Source organism: Crocuta crocuta, unplaced genomic scaffold (genome assembly GCF_008692635.1).
Source record: "Crocuta crocuta isolate KB4526 unplaced genomic scaffold, BGI_CrCroc_1.0 scaffold271, whole genome shotgun sequence".
Lineage (NCBI taxonomy): Eukaryota > Metazoa > Chordata > Mammalia > Carnivora > Hyaenidae > Crocuta > Crocuta crocuta.
In genome coordinates this window covers 6,420,159-6,439,390 of record NW_027527824.1, presented here as the reverse complement: position 1 = coordinate 6,439,390, position 19,232 = coordinate 6,420,159, and the positions used below count along the sequence as shown (strand labels likewise).

At 44.3% G+C, this 19,232-nt stretch overlaps 1 protein-coding gene across 2 annotated transcripts in view; it reads left to right on the top strand.

The window, feature by feature from the left end:
* The first annotated feature begins 992 nt into the window (after window positions 1–992).
* RNF214 (ring finger protein 214) overlaps window positions 993–19,232 on the top strand; it is a 42,881-nt gene continuing 24,641 nt past the window's right edge. The window contains exons 1-5 of one of the 2 annotated variants that reach the window (XM_077777471.1): window positions 993–1,308; window positions 3,552–3,597; window positions 4,748–4,807; window positions 9,876–10,016; window positions 12,961–13,100. In XM_077777471.1, the coding sequence (XP_077633597.1) occupies window positions 1,115–1,308; window positions 3,552–3,597; window positions 4,748–4,807; window positions 9,876–10,016; window positions 12,961–13,100 (581 nt within the window). In that variant the 5' untranslated portion in view covers window positions 993–1,114. Of the gene's footprint in view, window positions 1,309–3,551; window positions 4,063–4,747; window positions 4,808–9,875; window positions 10,017–12,960; window positions 13,101–19,232 lie in introns of both variants that reach the window. The other variant, XM_077777463.1, reaches the window with a different exon arrangement.

Sequence of the window (19,232 nt, the reverse complement as noted above, 5' to 3'; positions counted from 1 at the left end):
CTTCCCGGCCCTGCCCTGTCCTCCCCCGACCCCCTTCGCTCCTGGCGTGGTCGCCTCGCTGGCGGCCGCCGCAGGGATTCCCTTGATGCGTTCGACTTCCCAGCCCGCGCTGCACCGTGCAGCGCGCGGTACCTGCCCCGCGCCCCCTTAGGCTCTAGCCGCGGAGTCGCCCGGAGGACCCGTGCCCTGCGGTCTCGTTTACCGGGCACCGAGGACCCGCGACCCCGGGCTCTGTTGGGGCAGACTGTTTGCACCCGACGGAGCAGGAATGGCGATCTGGGCCCATTCTCTCCCAGGAGCTTTGTATACTGGGGGAAACTGAGGCACACAGGGTCCCTGGCCTGNGGGAGAGAGGTACCTGAGATGCTATTAAAATAAAAACAAGAATTTAAACGAACCCTATGTGACACCCCCTAGCCGCCCCCCTCACATTCTTTGCACCCCCTTTGTCTTCACCATAGAGGACCGCGAGTTTGTCCTGCCTCACAAAGGATGACCTTTTGATCCAAAGTCCTGGTTCCCTGACTTGGGCTACCCCGTTTCGCAGCTTCTCTTTTTCTTGGTGGAGTACCCGAGATGCTTGTACTCCTTTGGACCCTTGTAGTAACTTTTAAGAGTGTATTTTTTCTCAGCCACTGGTTCTCTAAACATTTCCCATCTGTGGGGAGCACAGTGACCGGAAAAGAAGCTAGGGTTGCCGGATACAGTGTTGCTTTTTTTTCCCCTCACACTGCTCACCACCTCCAAAAGCCTTCACTTAAAATAAGGAAGAATGCTTTTCGTGGTTTAAAAAGTGTAAGATGTTATTGATTTTGAGGCCCCTCCCCCACGTTGTTTGTAAATGATACGTTAAGGTAGACGACTGGACCATTTGGAAGATTCTCACAGACTAGTCTGTTTTTAAATCACTGCATTTCTGCCAAAAGTGAAAAGGCTTTGTACAGACTCCTCACTGTTTCTATAAACGTGGCGATTGCTGGCGATTGATGTCCACGGGGGCCCTGGCGTAGCCAAAGGATCTTTTTAACCCCTGCTGCAGAAAACTCTGAAGCCTTATTCTCTCCTGGGACCCAACTTTTGCTTTGTGTTTCTTTCCTGGAACTCTGTCCAATGGATGTTCTCAGGGGGAAAGATACACTTGTTTCAACATTTGGAAACTGTAGCCTGTAATTTGTTTCTGAATGTACAGAGCATGATGGCGGCGGCGTCTGAGGTGGCTGGTGTGGTGTCCAATGCCCCCAATCCTCCAGAACCCTCTTCTAGTTTATGTGCTTCCAAATCAGACGAAGGTCTCCCAGACGGTCTAAGGTAACGTGTGCCTACCTGACTGCAAAGGTTCACCGGGGCAAAGGGCTTCTGAGATGGCTTCCTAGGGAAGCATAGCTGGGCTTTCCTCTTTTTGGCTCTGATGGTGCTGTGCTAGATTAAGTGCTTCCAAATGTGTATTTACGGTACCTAACATAGCACCTGGCACTCAGCAGCCATGCTAGATATGTGTTGAGTGAATAAGATTAGAACACGGGGTCAGACTTTTCCAAAAATGCAACTGTTTCACCACCCTACTTTACATGGGCTATATGTTCAGTTACTTATGTGTGTATGGTACGTAGTATACCTGTGTGTATATCTATGTATTTGTTACAATTATATATATTATATATTGTGTTATATATCATACTGGTATATTTATACATGTCTTCTGTCTTACGTAGAGATACAGACTTATACACATACATATACATGAGACAAGTATACCCACACACACAAATATATGTATATCTATGTTAGCTACAGATAAATAGATCGCTGTGTTAGTATGGCTTACTGCTGCGTGTAGACATTCTGCCTTCTATCTAAGCTCTTGAGGCCTGGAGTTATGATTGCCCGACCTTGCACCTTAGAGTGCTTAACATACAGTTATGTACAGTGTTGTACTACATTGTATATTCCACCTCAACTGTGTTTTAGAGTACCTAGGACCTGATATAATAGTTAATACTTTACTAACGGTTTTGTACATATTAACACAGTTAATCTTCCCAACAAACCTGGTGGGGAGGGGGGGTGCTAATACTATTATTCCCATTTACAGATGAGGAAACTGAGACACAGAGAGGTTAGTAACTTGTCCGGGGTCGCCAGTCTACAGTCAGAGTTTGAACCCAGGCCTGTCTGACTCCATAGTACTTAATAAATACTGGCTTACGTGAAGAGACATTTGTTAGCGAAGTGGTGATGTGGGCAAATGTTAAGGAAGCCTAACCATAAACTTGGATCTTCATTTTATAAATAGAATCAGCCGCATACTACTAGTAATAATAACGGCAGCTGAAGTTTATTGAATATGTACTGTGCCAGGCTCTGTACTAAATATTTAACACGCATGATTTCCTGTCATCCTCACAATAATCCTATTAGGAGGGTAAGATTTCTATTTTACAAATGAAGTTAAGCAGCTTGCCCAGAGTCAAACAACCGGTGAAGAGCAGACTCAGGATTTACACTCAGGATATATGGGAATGTATATGCCCCAATTAATAATTAAGTGTCTTTCCCCCTCCCCCACTACCTCAGGTAACTCTCAGCAAGGAATCAGCCAAAAGTGTTTATAAAGGTTTTTGTATCCCAGGATGCTCTCAGGTGTTCTATTTCGAATGCCTGTACCTATTGAGAACGGAAGACACTGTGACCTAAAGCCTCAGTCGATGCTGGCTTGGGGGTACTAATGGGTGTTTTAAACCAGTTTTAAAAAAAAGAAGAGGCAAGGAAATTTAACAGATGTAGTCATTATTCCTTGGTGAGAGACTTAACTGTTCTGGATGTGAGATGTCATTGTAAATCGATTTTGAAGATCTCTTCAAAAAGCAATGCATTGAGTGGCCACGACAAACGATAAAGAACTCTCCCAGTGTTGCACACGTGTGTACTTGCCTGGGATAAAATTTCTACTGACAGCTTCAGTGTTGGATTCAAAATTGTCTTTGCCCCAGACAACTTGAAGTGAAGATGCTATGTTCCAGACAACTCTCGAAGAACCTAGGAAGTGGTTCTGGGCAAAGATCTGTATAAGGAATTTGAACATTATTTTTGGGGCAGTGAGAGTGGAACATTTTTAAGTTACTATTGTATTTACTAGAACATTACATGGCACTAAGTACATGTAACTAAGTGAAATGATGACGAGCATTATTAGGCTATTTCACCGACATCCCTAAAAGTTATTCAAATTGGATCTCAGAAATTTTTGCATCCTCATAGTCATTTATGTGTGTTTATTTACCATGACTGAACAGTCAAGGTCTGTCTCCACAGGCCAGGTTCTTAACCGCCCGACTGTCCTCCCTGTATAGGGCATAAAAAGTGCTGGACAAGAACTAAGTTCCATGTCATTCTGATAGTCTGGGGGGCTTGTGTAGCCTGGTTTTGTTCCTCTAGTCGTGATGTTAAAGGTATTGTGTATTAATACTTTCTTTATTGTGTATTAATATTGTGTATTAATCCTCCTTAAGATTGGGTGAAGAGAGAAACTTCTTGTCTTATGTCTTTGATAGCCCCAAAGACCCCGCCCAGAAGCACAAGAACTCGCCTCTGTCGAGTGTAAGTAGCCAGACGATAAGCAAGGAGAATAACAGAAATGTCCACTGGGAACGGCCAGAGCCGAGTCCTGGTTCATCAGCAGGTGGCACGTCAGCAGCGCACCGGGCGGTGTCAGGAGAAAACTCGCTAGCCACAGCCCTTGGTCTTTCTGGCGGTGGGTCTCAGGCTGATTTGAAGGACGTGGCCAACACGGCAGGAGAGGAGGGGGACACGTGCCTCCGGGAGAGCCTCCGTCCCGTCACTCGGTCTCTTAAGGCAGGGTGCCGCACGCAGCAGCTTGCCTCCGGGAATTGTTCGGAAGAGAATTCCCCGCCAGCCTCCATCCTAAAGGAAGGTAGCAGGGACACAGGCTGGGATTTCCGACCTGTGGTGCCCCCCGCAAATGGGGTTGAAGGTGTCAGAGTGGATCAGGATGATGATCAGGATAGCGCTTCCCTGAAGCTTTCTCAAAACATTGCCGTACAGGTCAAGTATCAAGTTTCTATTACTACAATGGAATTGGGGCTCTTTATTTATTTACGTACTTATCGAGGGTAGGAGACGTTTCTTCATAGGTGGCGGAGAGCTCCTCCGTCTCGTTTTCTGGTCGGCAGCTACCGTACGATTTTCACACATTGCCGTGTGAGGACATCCTTCCGGTGCTCGATAGATAATAAAGCCAGGAGCCAGTGTCTAATCATGGCGACCAGGAACTTTGTGACCTCCATATATCTCTTCCACTGACTAATTGGTCGTAGTTGGTCGTTAGCATTCATATTTCCCATCTTTGTCCTTGCAGGAGGATTCCTTGTGAATTCTCTGACCTGCAGCTTAAGAAGTTCATTGCATTCCGCCTCCTAGTGACCAGTGTCTTTATTGTAGGAGGAAGGATGGGCACGATCGGTTGTGGGGTCAGGATTCTTACTTCACACTCGAGGCTGTCTGTCAGTCCTTGGGTTGTCCTGTGGGACGCAGCTCAGTGCGGTACAGAGGTCAGCGTCTGTGTGCCAGACCTACTGTCCTCTTGCTAGGAAGCCCGTAAGGGGAAAGCAAAAAAAAGTTAGCTTCTTAGTTACTTGTGGCAGATTTCTAGGTGAAACTACTGAAGACTAATTTTGCCTTTTAAAATGTCTCTGAACATTTCTGAATATAATTGTTTCTTTCCTTGTAGACCGACTTTAAGACAGCTGATTCAGAGGTAAACACAGATCAAGATATTGAAAAGAACCTGGTAAGTATTTAAACAGTCACTGTGATATATGAGACCATTAACTCTGACTATCTTGAGTCATATCATCTCAGTTAGAAATGGTGCAGGAATCTCCTTTTCAAATTCCTGACAGACGGTCAGCTAACTTCTATTTGATCACTTCCAGAGATGGGAAGCTTATTACTCATAAAGCAGCCGATTGTATTATGAGAAATAGCTCTTATTGTTGGATCTTTTTTTTTTTTTCAGTTTAGTTTTTTTGAGAGAGAGAGAGAGAGAGAGCAGGGGAGGGGCAGAGCGAGACCGAGAGAGAGAATCCCAAGCTTTCTTTGCTGTCAGCACAGAGCCCGATGCGGGGCTTGATCTCACAAACTGTGAGATCATGACCTGAGCTGAAATCGAGAGTTGGACACACTGAGCTGTCCAACCAGCTGAGCTGTCCTGGCCCCTCCCATTGCCAGCTCTCATTCCGAGATGAGGACAGACCCCTAATGCTGCCTGTTAACAGTGTTCTCTTGGGCTCCGTAGAGTAAATCCAAGCCCTCCTTTGCTTGTTTGCCCTACATTTACTTGAAGGGTTTTTTTTTTTTTTAATGCCTCTTCCTCTCCCCCCTCAAATCTGAATCTTTCCAGAAAAAAACACATCCAGACATTTTTAACGTTCTTCTTTTCTTCACGGCATACGTTTCCCAGCCCTTCCATCACCCCAGTTACTTTTCCACTGGGACACGTCCATTTTGTCAGTGCTTTGAAAATGTGACCCTAAGAGCTAAGTACAGTAATCCAGGTACAGAAGAAGTGATTCGCAGCACAGTGGGATTCTCCTTCTCTCTTTCATGCCAGAGGCTGTTTCTCAAGCTTACCTGTGACAGTCTTCTCACGTTGCTGAGCTTTCTGTACATTTTTCTGGCGTATTGTTGAGTCGTATCTTCCCTTTTTTATTCCTAGTAATTGGTTTTTTAAAACCTCAAGAGCTGCTCATTAATTGTTGTGAAAATGGTCTCTGAACTATCCCTGGCATTTATGCGATAAAAACTTCCCATCGCTTGAGTGTACGGATCTCAAAATACGTATTTTTCAAGAGGAAGGCTGAGGCTGGGAAAGGCACCCCAGCATCGGGAAGAGGTCTGTAGGGTAGTACGTGGTAACCGCGTGCAGGAAAGGAGGCAGAGTGCTTGCAGCACCCGACTAGATAAGAAAGTGAATATTTGATCAAGTTGAAGACATTGAGGGGCAGATGGAAGGAAGGAAGTTATGGGAGCACGTTAACCAGATGAAGCAAATAAAGTTTTTCACATAGAGAGCAGCAACTCAGGCATCATTCGTAAGAGGTGGGTAAGAAGATCCTACAGATGAGCAAGCTGATGGGGGGTGCTGGGTGGACACCAAGCTAGAAGAGAAGCCCCAGGGAAAGGGGGTAGAATTCACGGTTTCTTGAGCACTTACTCTAAGCACCTTCATGCAAAGTACTTATTTCATCCCCACAGTTGCAGGGTGGGGTTCCGATGCCTGTAGCAATCTAAGGGGCCAGCTAAGTTCTACAGAAGCTGTAGCACCAGTGTGAAGCAGGAGCGGAAAGCCAGCCCGCCATTTGGCCAACAGAGGCCCCGGGTTATATTTTGTGTGGCTGTGTTCTTTGGCCCACGGGCTTTTAAAAAGGCAGCGGAGCTAGGCGTTAAAGAGGGCGCTTGTTGGGATGAGCGCTGGGTGTTTTATGTAAGTGATGGATCACTGGGTTCTACTCCTGAAGCCAGTACTACGCTGTATGTGAACTAACTTGAAGTGAAATAAATACGTAAAAAATAATAATGACCATTATTTTTTATGGGCCAGAAAGCCTCAAGTTTAGTGGTTGTTCACAAGTTAAGAAATGATGGAAATTTATATACTTTGACCCATTTATCCCACTTATTTGAATTTATTCTCCCAAATAACTAAAAGTTCATTAGAAGGCAAGAGCTATGTAGCAATGGTTTTCATTTTTTGTTTTAATGGAAACAACCAACCCTTAAAATGAACTATATGCAACATGGAAAATGCTTCTGATACAATAGTGAAAGAATGAAGGCGATGCAAACTATCCACATAACAATCACCACAGAAAAATATGCCTGCAAATGGCCTCATAACAAATCTTCCTGGTAAGAGAGAGGTCACAGTAGGAGACTCTTCTGTTGGTAAACATTACACAAATCAGGAGATCCAAGTGTGGGGAGCTGGGGAAGGTACCGGGGTAGAAGCGGAGGTGCAGCTCTTCCTTCTGCGTTGTCCTGGACTGGCCAGTGGCCAGCGCAGGTGCTGCAGGGCACGTCCCTCCAGTCCCCCCGTTTCCCAGCCTCGGTCACTGGTGTAAACCGTTGTGACATTTGTTACGTTTTTATTCTGTTTATCTTTTTATTTTATTTTATTTTTATTTTTTTTTAATTTCTAGGAGAGAGAGAGAGACAGCGTGAGCAGGGGAGGGTCAGAGAGAGAGAGGGAGACAGAGGATCTGAAATGGGCTCTGAGCTGTCAGCACAGAGCCCGACGCGGGGCTCGAACCCACGAACCGCGAGATCATGACCTAAGCGAAAGTCGGACGCTTAACCGACCAAGCCACCCAGGCACCCCATCTGTTTATCTTTTTATTGAAAAAAAGTTTTTTTTAATACTTATTTTTGAAAGAGAGAGTGTGAGCGGGAGAGGGGCAGAGAGAGAGAGGGAGACAGAGGATCTGAAATGGGCTCTGAGCTGTCAGCACAGAGCCCGATGCAGGACTTGAACTCCCCAACCACGAGATCATGACCGGAGCCCTAGTCAGATGCTCAACTGACTAAGCCACCAGGCACCCCATTATTCTGTTTTTCTTAATGATGTTCTCAGAATTGACTTTAAATCTGATCATTCTTTTTACCTGGTTGGATTGTAACTACTAGTAATATTTTGTTGGTTACATTTTTAGTGCATATTGAAATTAATACAGAACTGTTTTTAAAAAGGCAGTGGCGCTAGGCAGGTGTTAAGCTTGGTGGCGGTACAAGACACTTGGCTCCTGTTCTGTTTGTTTCCGTTCTTGTGAATTTATGGTAACTTCCCACTGCCTGCATTTGAAATTGGGACTTCTGATCCTTGGAGCCAATTAGCCACCCCATGAAACAAAGTGACTTTGGCCTGTTAAGATGAGATGATTTGGATCGAGTAGTTTACTGTGTCAGTTCTCTGTGTGTGCGATTAGTATGTACCTTCAGCCTTCTTTCTTACCATGAAACCGGTGGGTATTTTTGCCGTCCTGAGTTGTTCTAAATATGCATCGTGGACAGAGGAGGTACCACAAGGAAATAAAGGGGAAGAGCTGTGGTTAAGAAAGAAAGGATTCCTCTTATCTACTAGTTGCATATGTGTTTTAACCTTTAACTTTTCTTGGGTTAAAGTCTTCTTTCAGAATGGTGTTTTATTTTGTTTTGAGAGAGAGGACGCAGGTGAGTGACGGGCAGAGAGAGAGAGTCCCATGAGGGGCAGAGGGAGAGAGAGAGAGAGAGAGGAGCAGGACTCACCCAAAGTGGGGCTTGGGTTCACCCAATACAGGGCTTGAACTCACAAACTGAGATTATGACCTGAGCCAAAGTCAGATGCTTAGCTGATGGAGCCACCCAGATGCTTCCAGAATGTTTTGAAAACATTAATTCTCGTCTCAGAAAAATGTATCTCCCTCCCTCACCCCAATTTCAAAGAGTTCACAGATCCCTGATGCCCGTTATAGGCCTCCAGTTCAGAGTCCCTGTAACAGTGTGACCCTGAGGAGTCGTTGGGGAGCCTGAGTCATGTTTCAGCACCTGCACTAAGGACTAGCGCGTCCCAAAGCTGTAGTCCCCTTTGAGAGCTTTTTATTATCATAACGTGATATGTTTTCCTTCTTTCGCTTCTAAAGCCTGTCTTTGCTTTGAACATAATTGTCCTTATCTTTTTAAAATTTTTAACATTTATTTTTGAGAGAGAGAGAGTGAGAGAGAGTGCATGTGCAAGCAGGGGAGGGGTAGTAAAGGGCGGGACAGAGGATCTACAGCAGGCTCGGTGCTGACACCAGAGAGCCTGACGCGGCTCTCACACCCACCAACCTCCACAAGATCATGCCTTGAGCTGATGTCAGACACTTAACTGGCTGAGCCACCCAGGCGCCCCCAAAATAGTTATCTTTTAATGAACAAGTCCATTTGAACTCTCACAGTTTAAATTTTACACGGGCTGCCTTATACCAGATCCATTTTAAATTGACCGTCTTTTAAGTTTTAGTGTCCCTTTGAAAGGTAAGCATCACTTTTCTTGATTTATGGATGTGAGGAGTTAGAACTGCACCGTGGTTCTCAGAAGCCTTAACTTCTGCTCCTCTATTATACGAGGCTTGGCTGAGTGGCCCAACCCGAATACCGTGTTTGCCAGACCCCTTTAGTGGGTCTGTCCATTTTTAGCACTAGTGACCAGTAAGGAATCCTGTTTCCTGGATGCATTCTTGAGTAGGTGATCAGTTTTTTTGGTCTTTGCCCATTCATTTCTTCTTGCTCTGATAAAATGCCTCCTTCCTCTTATCCCTAGAGCAGTGACTGCCAGACTTTTTTGTAAAATGTCTGATGGTAAATGTCTTAGTCTTTGGGGCTCTATGGGTTCTGTTGTAACCATTCCGCTCACTGTAGTATAAAAGCAGCTTGTAAGCCATTGGGTATGGCTGTGTTCCTGTAAAGCTTATTCGTAAAGGCAGACAATGGCTGGATTGGGCCCACAGGCCATACATTGCCAGCCCTCACCTTAGAGTAGTGTTGTAGATAGAATGTCCTGTGATGATGGAAATGTCTTGGCATCTTGTGCCGTCTAGTACGGTAGCCTTTTGTTATTTGTGGCTACTCAGTACTTGGAATGTGGCTAGGTTACTGAGGGGCCGTATTTTTAAAATCTCTTATTTTAATCGATTCAAATTTGTATAGCCACACATGGCCAGCAGTTAGATCATTGGATTGTGCAGCCCAGGGCTCTGCACAGTGCCTCGAAGAGGCATCTGGTGACTGTTTTTTTACAGTTAGATCGGGGACTTAAACTTCTCTTCTCTGGTTACAAACAGGACAAAATGATGACAGAGAGAACTCTGTTGAAGGAGCGTTACCAGGAGGTTCTGGACAAGCAGAGACAGGTGGAGAATCAGCTCCAAGTGCAATTAAAGCAACTTCAGCAAAGGAGAGAAGAAGAGATGAAGAATCACCAGGTTTTTTGTTTATTAAAATTGTCAATAAGTAAAGCTACACTTCCTAATCAAACTTTAATTTTTGTTTCTGAATTAATAGAAATAGAAGAGCATTATTTGTTTTTTAATGGTTGTCTTAGAATTTTAGGAATAAAAAGAATTTTTGAAGGCACCTTGCTCAAACTCTCACTAGTATTTTAGTTCAGAGAGAAAAGTTATTTATTTAACATATTTTGTTGACACAGTTGACTGTCTACCTACAAAACCATGTGATTAGACTCTTACGTTATAGTAAAACATATAATTCTAGGTAAATTAAAACTCTGCATGTGAAAACTGAAAAAAATATAAATTAGAAGAAAGTTTAGGAGCATGTTATAAAACCTTGAGTTGCAGGAGGTCATGTTAAGCCCGGCAAAAAACCCAGAAGTCATGAGAAAATAAATCAAATTTATTATATATAATTTAAAACTTTCGATACGGCAAATGGTACAAAAACTACTCAGAAGTTAAATGTTAGACTGGGAAAATGTTTGTGGCACATCTGATGAACGGTTTAATATCCATATCTGTGTTCTGAGACTTCTGTAGATTTGTGGTAAAAGTCAAATACTCGAGAGAAAAACCGGGAAAAGTTATATAGTCTCCTGTTGTTGCTGTGACAAATAACGATGAATTTGGCAGCTGAACATGATGTAAATATATTATAATTCTCACGGTCCTGTAGGTCAGAAGTCCAACCTGGGTGTCACTGGGCTAAAATCCAAGTGTTGGCAGGGTTTTATCCCTTCCTGGAGACTCAGGGAGAATACCTTTCTCTGCATTTCTAGCTCCCAGAGGGTGCTTGCATTCCTTGACTTGTGGCCGCCTCCTCCATCTTCCAAGTCCGCAAATTTCCATCTCTGACCACTCTTCATCTGATCTGACTCTGTCTGATCACACCTGGGAAGGGTTCTCCACTTTTCAAGGCCTGGATGATTAGGCTTGGTGTTTGATCCAGGATTCTCTCCCCACATCCAGGTCTTTAGCTTGGTCACACCTGCACAGTCTCTCTTCCCGCGGAAGGTGACATATTCACAGGTCCCATAGATTAGATTAGATGACAGTGTGGACATATTTTGGGGGAAGAGGCTACTATTTTGCCTACAACAGTTATACTTGGTAATTCACAGAAGAGGAAAAGCAGGCGGATAATAAATAAACGAAAAGAAGCTCAACCTCACTGGTATTCATTCATTCATTCATGTAGCAAGTACTTTCTGAGTTCCTGATCTCAGCTCTGCAGATTTAGTGGTAAAGGAAACATAGTCTCTGCATTGAATGCTGCTTCAAGTTGGAGGAGGCAGACATTCAAAACAGTAAAGGATGGGAGTTAGGAAAATGCTCCCTAAAGTTATTAGATAGCATTCCTCTCTCTCCCCTCAAGACATTGGCAGAAGTGAAATAAGTTGTCAGGGGTGAGGAAAGATGAACTCTTTTCAGACATTTGTAGATGTATGCATTGTTACAACCGTTTTGGAAAAGTTATTAAGAATTATCAGTTAGGGGGCGCCTGGATGGCTCAGTCCGTTATGTGGCCGACTTCAGCTCAGATCATAATCTCACAGCTTGTGACTCCGAGCCCCGTGTCGGGCTCTGTGCTGACAGCTCAGAGCCTGGAGCCTGCTCAGATTCTGTGTCTCCCTCTCTCTGCCTTTCCCCACTCACGCACTGTCTGTCTCTCCCTCCCTCTCTCTCTCTCTCTTAAAAATAAACACTAAAAAAATTTTTTTTAATTAAAAAAAATTGTGTTAAAGCTTAAAATGTAGCTGGGCGCCTGGGTGGCTTAGTCGGTTAAGCGTCCAACTTTCACTTAGGTCATGATCTCGCGGTTCGTGGGTTCAAGCCCCGCGTCGGGCTCTGTGCTGGCTGCCAGCTCAGAGCCTGGAGCCTGTTTCAGTCTGTGACTCCCTCTCTCTCTGACCCTCCCCTGCTCACACTCTCTCTCTCTCTCCTAGAAATAAATAAAAATATTAAAAAAACAAAACAAAACAAAACTTAAAATGTTCTGTGGCCTAGCAGTCGTACTATTAAGTCTGTTCTACAGAAGTAAACATTTTTGTATGAAAGTATAGACACACACAGTATTTATTACAGTATGCTGTGTAGTTACCAAAAACTGGAGTCAGCTTAATGAACTCGTAGCATAGAATGGTTAGATAAATTGGCTATGTACATATTATGTCTTACACGGCTATTTTTAAGTTAAGTCTGTATTGACAGTGTGTTTACGTCAAGTGGGAAAGAGCATGCCGGACGATGTGTATAAAATTCTCTCGTTTGGAAAAAACACAAAAGCAAAGAAATACATAGATAAATATGCATGTGTTTGTGTGAGAACAGAGAGAGATGTGAAAGCATGCTCCAAACAGTGAACGTCATGTTTGTTATGGGTGGACGTAGGGTGGACAAGGGGTGACTTAACTATCGCTTTATTATTTGACATCTTACTACGGTATGTATGTATATATGTATATATATTTTTTGTTGTTGTTTTACTTTAACAACAACAACAAAACACCTTACACAAAACAAAGTAGAACCTTAACAGAACAAAACAAGACCCTTTCTGTTGGGAGTAAGAAATTCCCACTCTGTACAGGCATTCTTTTCAGGTGTTCATTCAGCCTTAACTGAACACGAGTAATAGAGAGGTCATTGCTTCGGAAGGCAGTACATTCCGTTTTTGAACAGTTGGGATTGTTAGAAATTCTTTATCCTGCTGAATTGAAATCTACTTTATTGTACCTTTCTTCCGTCTAAATACTGGCTTTCAGAGCCACTCATCAACCAGATTCTTTCACTTCAACTTGAATTTACTAAAATCAGTGTGTTAATTTGTGTTAGTTAAAAATAACCTTCACACCAAAAGAACTAATTCCTTTCCTTCTTTATTTGTGTGTGACTGTAATTATGGGGGACTCAGGAGATACTGAAGGCCATCCAGGATGTAACAATAAAGCGCGAAGAAACAAAGAAGAAGATAGAGAAAGAAAAAAAGGAGTTTTTGCAGAAGGAGCAGGATCTGAAAGCGGAAATTGAGAAGCTTTGTGAGAAGGGCAGAAGGTAAATGGTGCTGTTTAGAATAGAACCCTGCCTGAGTGCATGTATGTATTTGTGCAAAAGTAGCCCGTCGTGTTTGTGTTCCTACTTTGTTTTCTTTGGGTCTAATTCTTATTTGAAAAACAAGTGCACAGATAAAATCCTCTAACGACTTTAGCATTCTCAGCACCTTGTGTGAGATTCAATAAAAACAATTTTAGGTTCACTAATACTTTGAAATAATAGCAGCTGCTTGTTGAGTCCTAAGTATGATCAAGGGTTTGAGATGCATGTAACAACCGCGTCACTTGCTTTGAACCTGATTCTTGAGAAGTTCAAACTATGGAAGTACTCGGATTATGTTATTCACTAAAACAAATTTCAAAGAGTAACGTTGTAAGTCAGCTGTTTGGAAAGAATTATTTAGTGGATCTATGTTCTCTTCTGGGTATTACAGCAAGAGCAAAGTAGGTACAGAATTTGGTCAGATTTTCAGTTTTCCAAGTTTCTTAATGTTGAAATCAAAATAACTATGAACACTGAGGATTTTATTTAAATTCTAAAATGTGCTTTTATTTGTCAAGAAAATTGGCTTGCTAATGAGTCAGAGCTCTGAGTGAAAAGTAGCAAGCTCATCTGTTGAATCATTTTCCCAAGCATGAGAGATGGTACCGTGAAAGGTCAACGTGAGAAAGCACGTTTGGGAAAGAGCCTCGGGACCAATCTGTTTTGTTGCGACTGGAATGATAACGATTACACGGTGGGTCGGTTGTGGGCGCTGAGCCATGCGCCGGTGGTTCTGGACAGTGCGCTGGGACTGAACCCCTCCCTGGCGCTGCGAGCGATCGAATCCGCTGCCGCTACTCACTGACAGCATGGCCTTTGCCATCATCTTCACGGTCTGGGAGGGAGGGGTGAAACAGGCATGTGTGTGCAAGCAGCTCAGCAGTAGTTGCCCCAGTGCGCAGAAGCCAGGAAGGGGCGTCTGTAAGTATATTCTAGACTCTGTGAAAGAGTTCCTTTTGATGTGAACTCTACACTCCTAACATATCTCCGACCACTTTCTTTACCCTCTGATTGGATGGCCCCAAAGTGGTTGATAGAATAGTGTGCTGCTTGTGCTCTTGAAGATCCAATTGGGNCTCTGAGCCGGCAGTCAGCACAGAGCCCGACGCGGGGCTTGAACCCACGAACTGCGAGATCATGACCTAAGCGAAAGTCGGACACCCAACTGACTAAGCCACCCAGGCGCCCCCAATTGGGGTTTTTTTACACGTGCTGTAACTATCAAAATGATGCTTTCTGTCCCTCGTTTTGTGGCACATGGAGTTCACTTTTCCACAAGTAGGAGGGAGAAGTCTTCTGTGTGTGTCTTTGTTCTGGCAGCGGTAGAGGTTTTGTTTCGCATTCCATCGTCCAGAGTAACTGTGGGCACGAAGCTTCTGGTCATTACGTTAGTTTGCTTGGGCTGCTGGAACAGAGTACCACAGACTGGGTGACCTAAACAGCACAAATGTTAAAGAAAGAAAGGAAGGAAGGGAGGGAGGGAGGAAGAGAAAAGAAAAGAAAAGAAAAGAGAATAGAATCAAGATGAGCAATAAAAAGCCCACCACCACCAGCATGACAACAACACAGAAATGTATTGTGTCACAGCTCCAAAGGCCAGAAGTCCCAGGGGAAGATGCCGGCAGGGTTGGTGTCTGGCGAAGCCCGTCTTCTTGCTTGCAGACCCCGCTGCCTTCTTGCCCTGTCCTCAGCCGGCCTTCCCTCCGGGTGTGCACGTCCTGGTGTCTTTCCTCTTCCGTGAGGCCACCAGTCCTACTGGATTATGCCCTCATTTCACTTAAATTACAGGCCTTGTCTCCAAATACAGTCACATTGCTGGTTAGAGCTTCAACATAGGACTTTGGGGACACAATTCAGTCCCTGGCAGTCACCTTTCCTATTTGTAGCTCTTTCAGTCAGTCAGTGAGTGAGTGCTTACGGAGTGTCTCCTGTGAGCCAGACAATACGGGCCTAGAGAATAAAAAGTCCTCAGGGAGGACTTTTGTTTGATAAGGGAGGTGACAAGTAGATAATGACAAAATAGTATAATAATACCATATAATGGTGCGAGACCCAGACTGGGCAGGTGGAGTCAGAGAGGGCTTCCCGGAGGAAGGGGTTCCAGAAATAAATCCTGAAAGATAAAGGGGAACATGAACGCCAAATTCAATGCATGATCCTTGGTTTGATCCTGGATTAAACAAATAAACTATAAAGGACATTTTGGAATAAGTGGGAAAATGTAAATGTAGATTACATATTAGATACTGTATTGATGTTAAACATTTGGGATACGATGGGCTATACTGTTGCGTGATTATGTAGAGGGTTGTTCTTGTTCTTCAGGAGATACTTGCTAGAGTTTTAGGGGCTAAGTGTCAGGATGTCTGTAACTTTCAGGTGGTTCTGAGAGAGGCAAAATGAACGTGGCAAGTAAGGGTAAGAGCTGATGAATCTAGATGCCGGGCACGTATTTATTATACTATTTTATTAACTTTTCTGTTGGATTGAGACTTTCAAAGATAGGGTTACAGGATGAGGTCAGGTACCGGGAGGAGTGAGTGGGGCAGAGAATAGGGCAAAAACCTTGCAGGCAGGGGCCTGCAGCTGAGAGCCACAGCTGAGCTGTGAGCTGGGACGGAACGCGGCCAGTGAAGTAGTGGGAAGCCGGTCACAAAAGATTCCGGTGTCGTGTTCAGAGTTTGGGTTTTTCCCTGATAGACACACAGAAAGATTTTGAGGGAGGAGAGATATCAAAGGATGAGCCCTGTGTTCTAGATAAATGACCTGGGCAGGTGGAAAGCCGATTGGAGTGGCTGGGAGGGTCATGTAGGTGACATCTCTGTCAGAGCGCCACCCGCCAGCGGGGACGAGAGAAGGGGACGCGTTTGTAAGGAGCACTGGGAGGTGACAGGGAGGAGCTGGAGAAATTCCCATATTTCTGGACCTGAAAATGGGGGAAATAATGGGGTTCTTTTATAAGATGTCTTAGGCATTTTACTTTTCTTACAAGCTTCAACTTAATTTTACTTACTTTGCGACATCGTTCTTATCCTGAGCTAATTTCTGATTTCTCTCTCCTCAGAACATCTATAAAGCTCTCTGCCGATTTAGTGCTTATTTTTATATTGTACCCTACATTTTTTCCCACCTGTGTATGTTTCAGCTGCCCACTTACATTGGCCTCTTGAGGATAAATACTAGATTCTCTCTGTCTATGTATATGTTATTTAAAAAAATTAATTCTCATATTCTTTTATAGTATTTCCTTCACTGCTATATGTCTGGTAATTATTTGACAAGTATTTGTTGAATCACTGGATAGAAAATTAAGAGAATTTCACATTGAGGCGCCTGGCTGACTCAGTTGGTTAAACGTCTGACTCTTGGCTTCAGCTCAGGTCATGAACTCATGATTGGTGAGTTCGAGCCCCGTGTCCAGCTCTACTCTGACACTGCAGAGCCTGCTTGGGATTCTCTCTCTCCCTCTTTCTCTATCCCTCCCCTGTTCTTTCTCTCTTCCTCTCTCTCTCTCTCAAAATAAATAATGTTTTTTTAAAAAAGAGAATTTTAGGGATGCCTGGATGGCTCACTTGGTTGAGCGTTTGACTTCAGCTCAGGTCATGATCTCACAGTTCCTGGGTTCGAGCCCTGCATCAGGTTCTGTGCTGATAGCTCAGACCCTGAGTCTGCTTCTCACTGTGTGTCCCTCTCTCTGACCCTTCCCCGCTTGTGCTCTCTCTCTCTCAAAAACAAATAAACATTAAAAAAAATGAAAAAGAATTTTTCATTGATGTTATATAAAGGTGAATTTAATAGAAATCTGCTAAGTGCTTTGTACTATTTGAGGTAGTCATTATGTCTTTTATTTATTTATTTTAAGTTTATTTATTTTGAGAGAGAGGACTGAGTAATCAGTTTATTGGATGTTTTTCTCCTGGATACTTGGTTGCTTTGTCATGGACGTTGTCTTGCTTTCATGGGACACTTCCTAATTCCCTATTTATATTCTTCGAGTTGATTCCTGGCCTGGGGAAGCTACTGGCTTCCGTGTGCATGTTGTTCCAGGGAGGAACTTCTTCTTTTTTTTAAAAAGAATTTTTTATGTTATTTTTTTATTTCTGAGAGAGAGAGAGAGACAGCGTGAGTAGGGGAGGGTCAGAGAGAGAGGGAGATACAGAATCTGAAACAGGCTCCAGGCTCTGAGCTGTCAGCACAGAGCCCGACGCAGGGCTCGAACCCACGAACCATGAGATCATGACCTGAGCCAAAGTCAAACGCTTAACCGACTGAGTCACCCAGGTGCCGCTTCTTTTTAACATTCCGGACTTAAACTGTGACTCATGGAGAATGACAGCAAGTAGAGCCCTTTCTCAATAAAAGATGGTGAGCTTGCGCTTTAAAGGGCATCATCAGTTAACTCAGAAAGTAGCCTGGGACCAGTAGCAGGAAAGCTGCAATATTAGGCATGATTCTTCTTTTTTAAAAGATGTTCTGAGCTTCCCTGGTGAACTCATATGATAGAGTGATAGTTAAGTAACAGATCAAGGGACTTAGTGTTGGAGGCATTACTTTAGATGTGATACAAGAGCCGGTACTAAATTGAAATAACAGGGTGCATGAAGATTCATTTTGGAAATTGCTCACCAAATCCTAGTTTATTTAACTGGTATGCATGGCAGCCCTAGCAGCTTGCCTAGTAATCAGTCAATCTGCTGAGTGTTTCCTGCGTGCACAGCGGTGAGTGCGCAGCGGTGAGTGCGCAGCGGTGAGCCAGGCTGTCACAACATCCTGTCACCACAGCCTTCAGTCCTGCCAGTGGTCGGCTTGTCCCCAGTTAAGTCTACACTTGGACCGCTTCGAGTCCCCGCTCTCTTTTAGGGACCTCACTCCTTTGCCACCACTCCTCCAGTGGCCGCCCCCCCCTCCCCTGGAAGCATGTGTTTCTGTAGCCAGCCTAGACCCGTGGTCCACTGCTTGAATTACTCCCTTAGTGACTGTTACCTCCATTCTCGTCCCCTGAATGCTTCTGTAGCCCTCCAGTCCTGGGTCAGGTCAGCCACCTGACCGCTCTTCTTGCCCTGGGCTGCTGAGAGCTGCTGGAGACAGTCATACGATGGTGAGTTTTGGGTCAGAATCAATGTATGACTGCTAACATCACCTGGGTCCTCAGGGCTCCCTCTTCCTCTGAGGGCTGTCCCAAGCTTTCACCTCCCCCATTTCTCTCCTTAGTTGTAGCAGGTGATCTCGCTTTTTATTTCACTGAAGAAATAGAGGCCATCAAGTGAAACTTCCTTCAGTTTCCCAGATGTTAGCAGACACATCCATTCCTTCTTCCTGTCCCAGTATCGGAGTTGAAACTTTCTACCTGGATGTGAACTCAGTTCACCTTTGCTTCTACTGTTTCTCCACAGTCGTCCCCCCCACCCCCACACACCGTGCCTGAACTGAAACACTGAGTCATCCTATATTCTTTTTTTTTTTTAGTCTTTTTTTTTTTNCTCCAGGCTCTGAGCTGGCAGTCAGCACAGAGCCTGACGCGGGGCTCGAACCCACGAACCGCGAGATCATGACCTAAGCGAAAGTCGGACGCTTAACCGACTAAGCCACCCAGGCGCCCCTAGTCATCCTATATTCTTATCTCATAGACTTTTACCAAGTCCCCTACATTCTTTTTTTTCCTAATGTTTTTTATTTTTGAGAGAGAGCACGAGTGAGGGAGGGGTAGAGAAAAGGGAACAGAGGGTCCGGAGCAGGCCCTGAGCCGACATTGGTGAACCCAACATGGGGCTCAGACTCATAAACCGTGATCCAGTGTCCAACACTTAACCAGCTGAGCCCCCCAGGCTCCGCAACAATATGCCGGTTTATATGTACCACGACATGAACTCACTTAAAACTCAGCCTGTGTTATTTGCTCTAGAAAGCTTCCCCACACCCTCTCCTTCACACGTCACGAACACGTCACTTAGATGAGCCTCTGTATTCACGAGCATGCTGTGTGTACCTGTCTCAGCAGGTACCTCTGATGGTCTTTTTACTTGAATGCCTCCTCCATCCTATAGTTAGCTTCTTGAGGGTAAGTGTTTTGATTATCTACTGCTGTGTAAA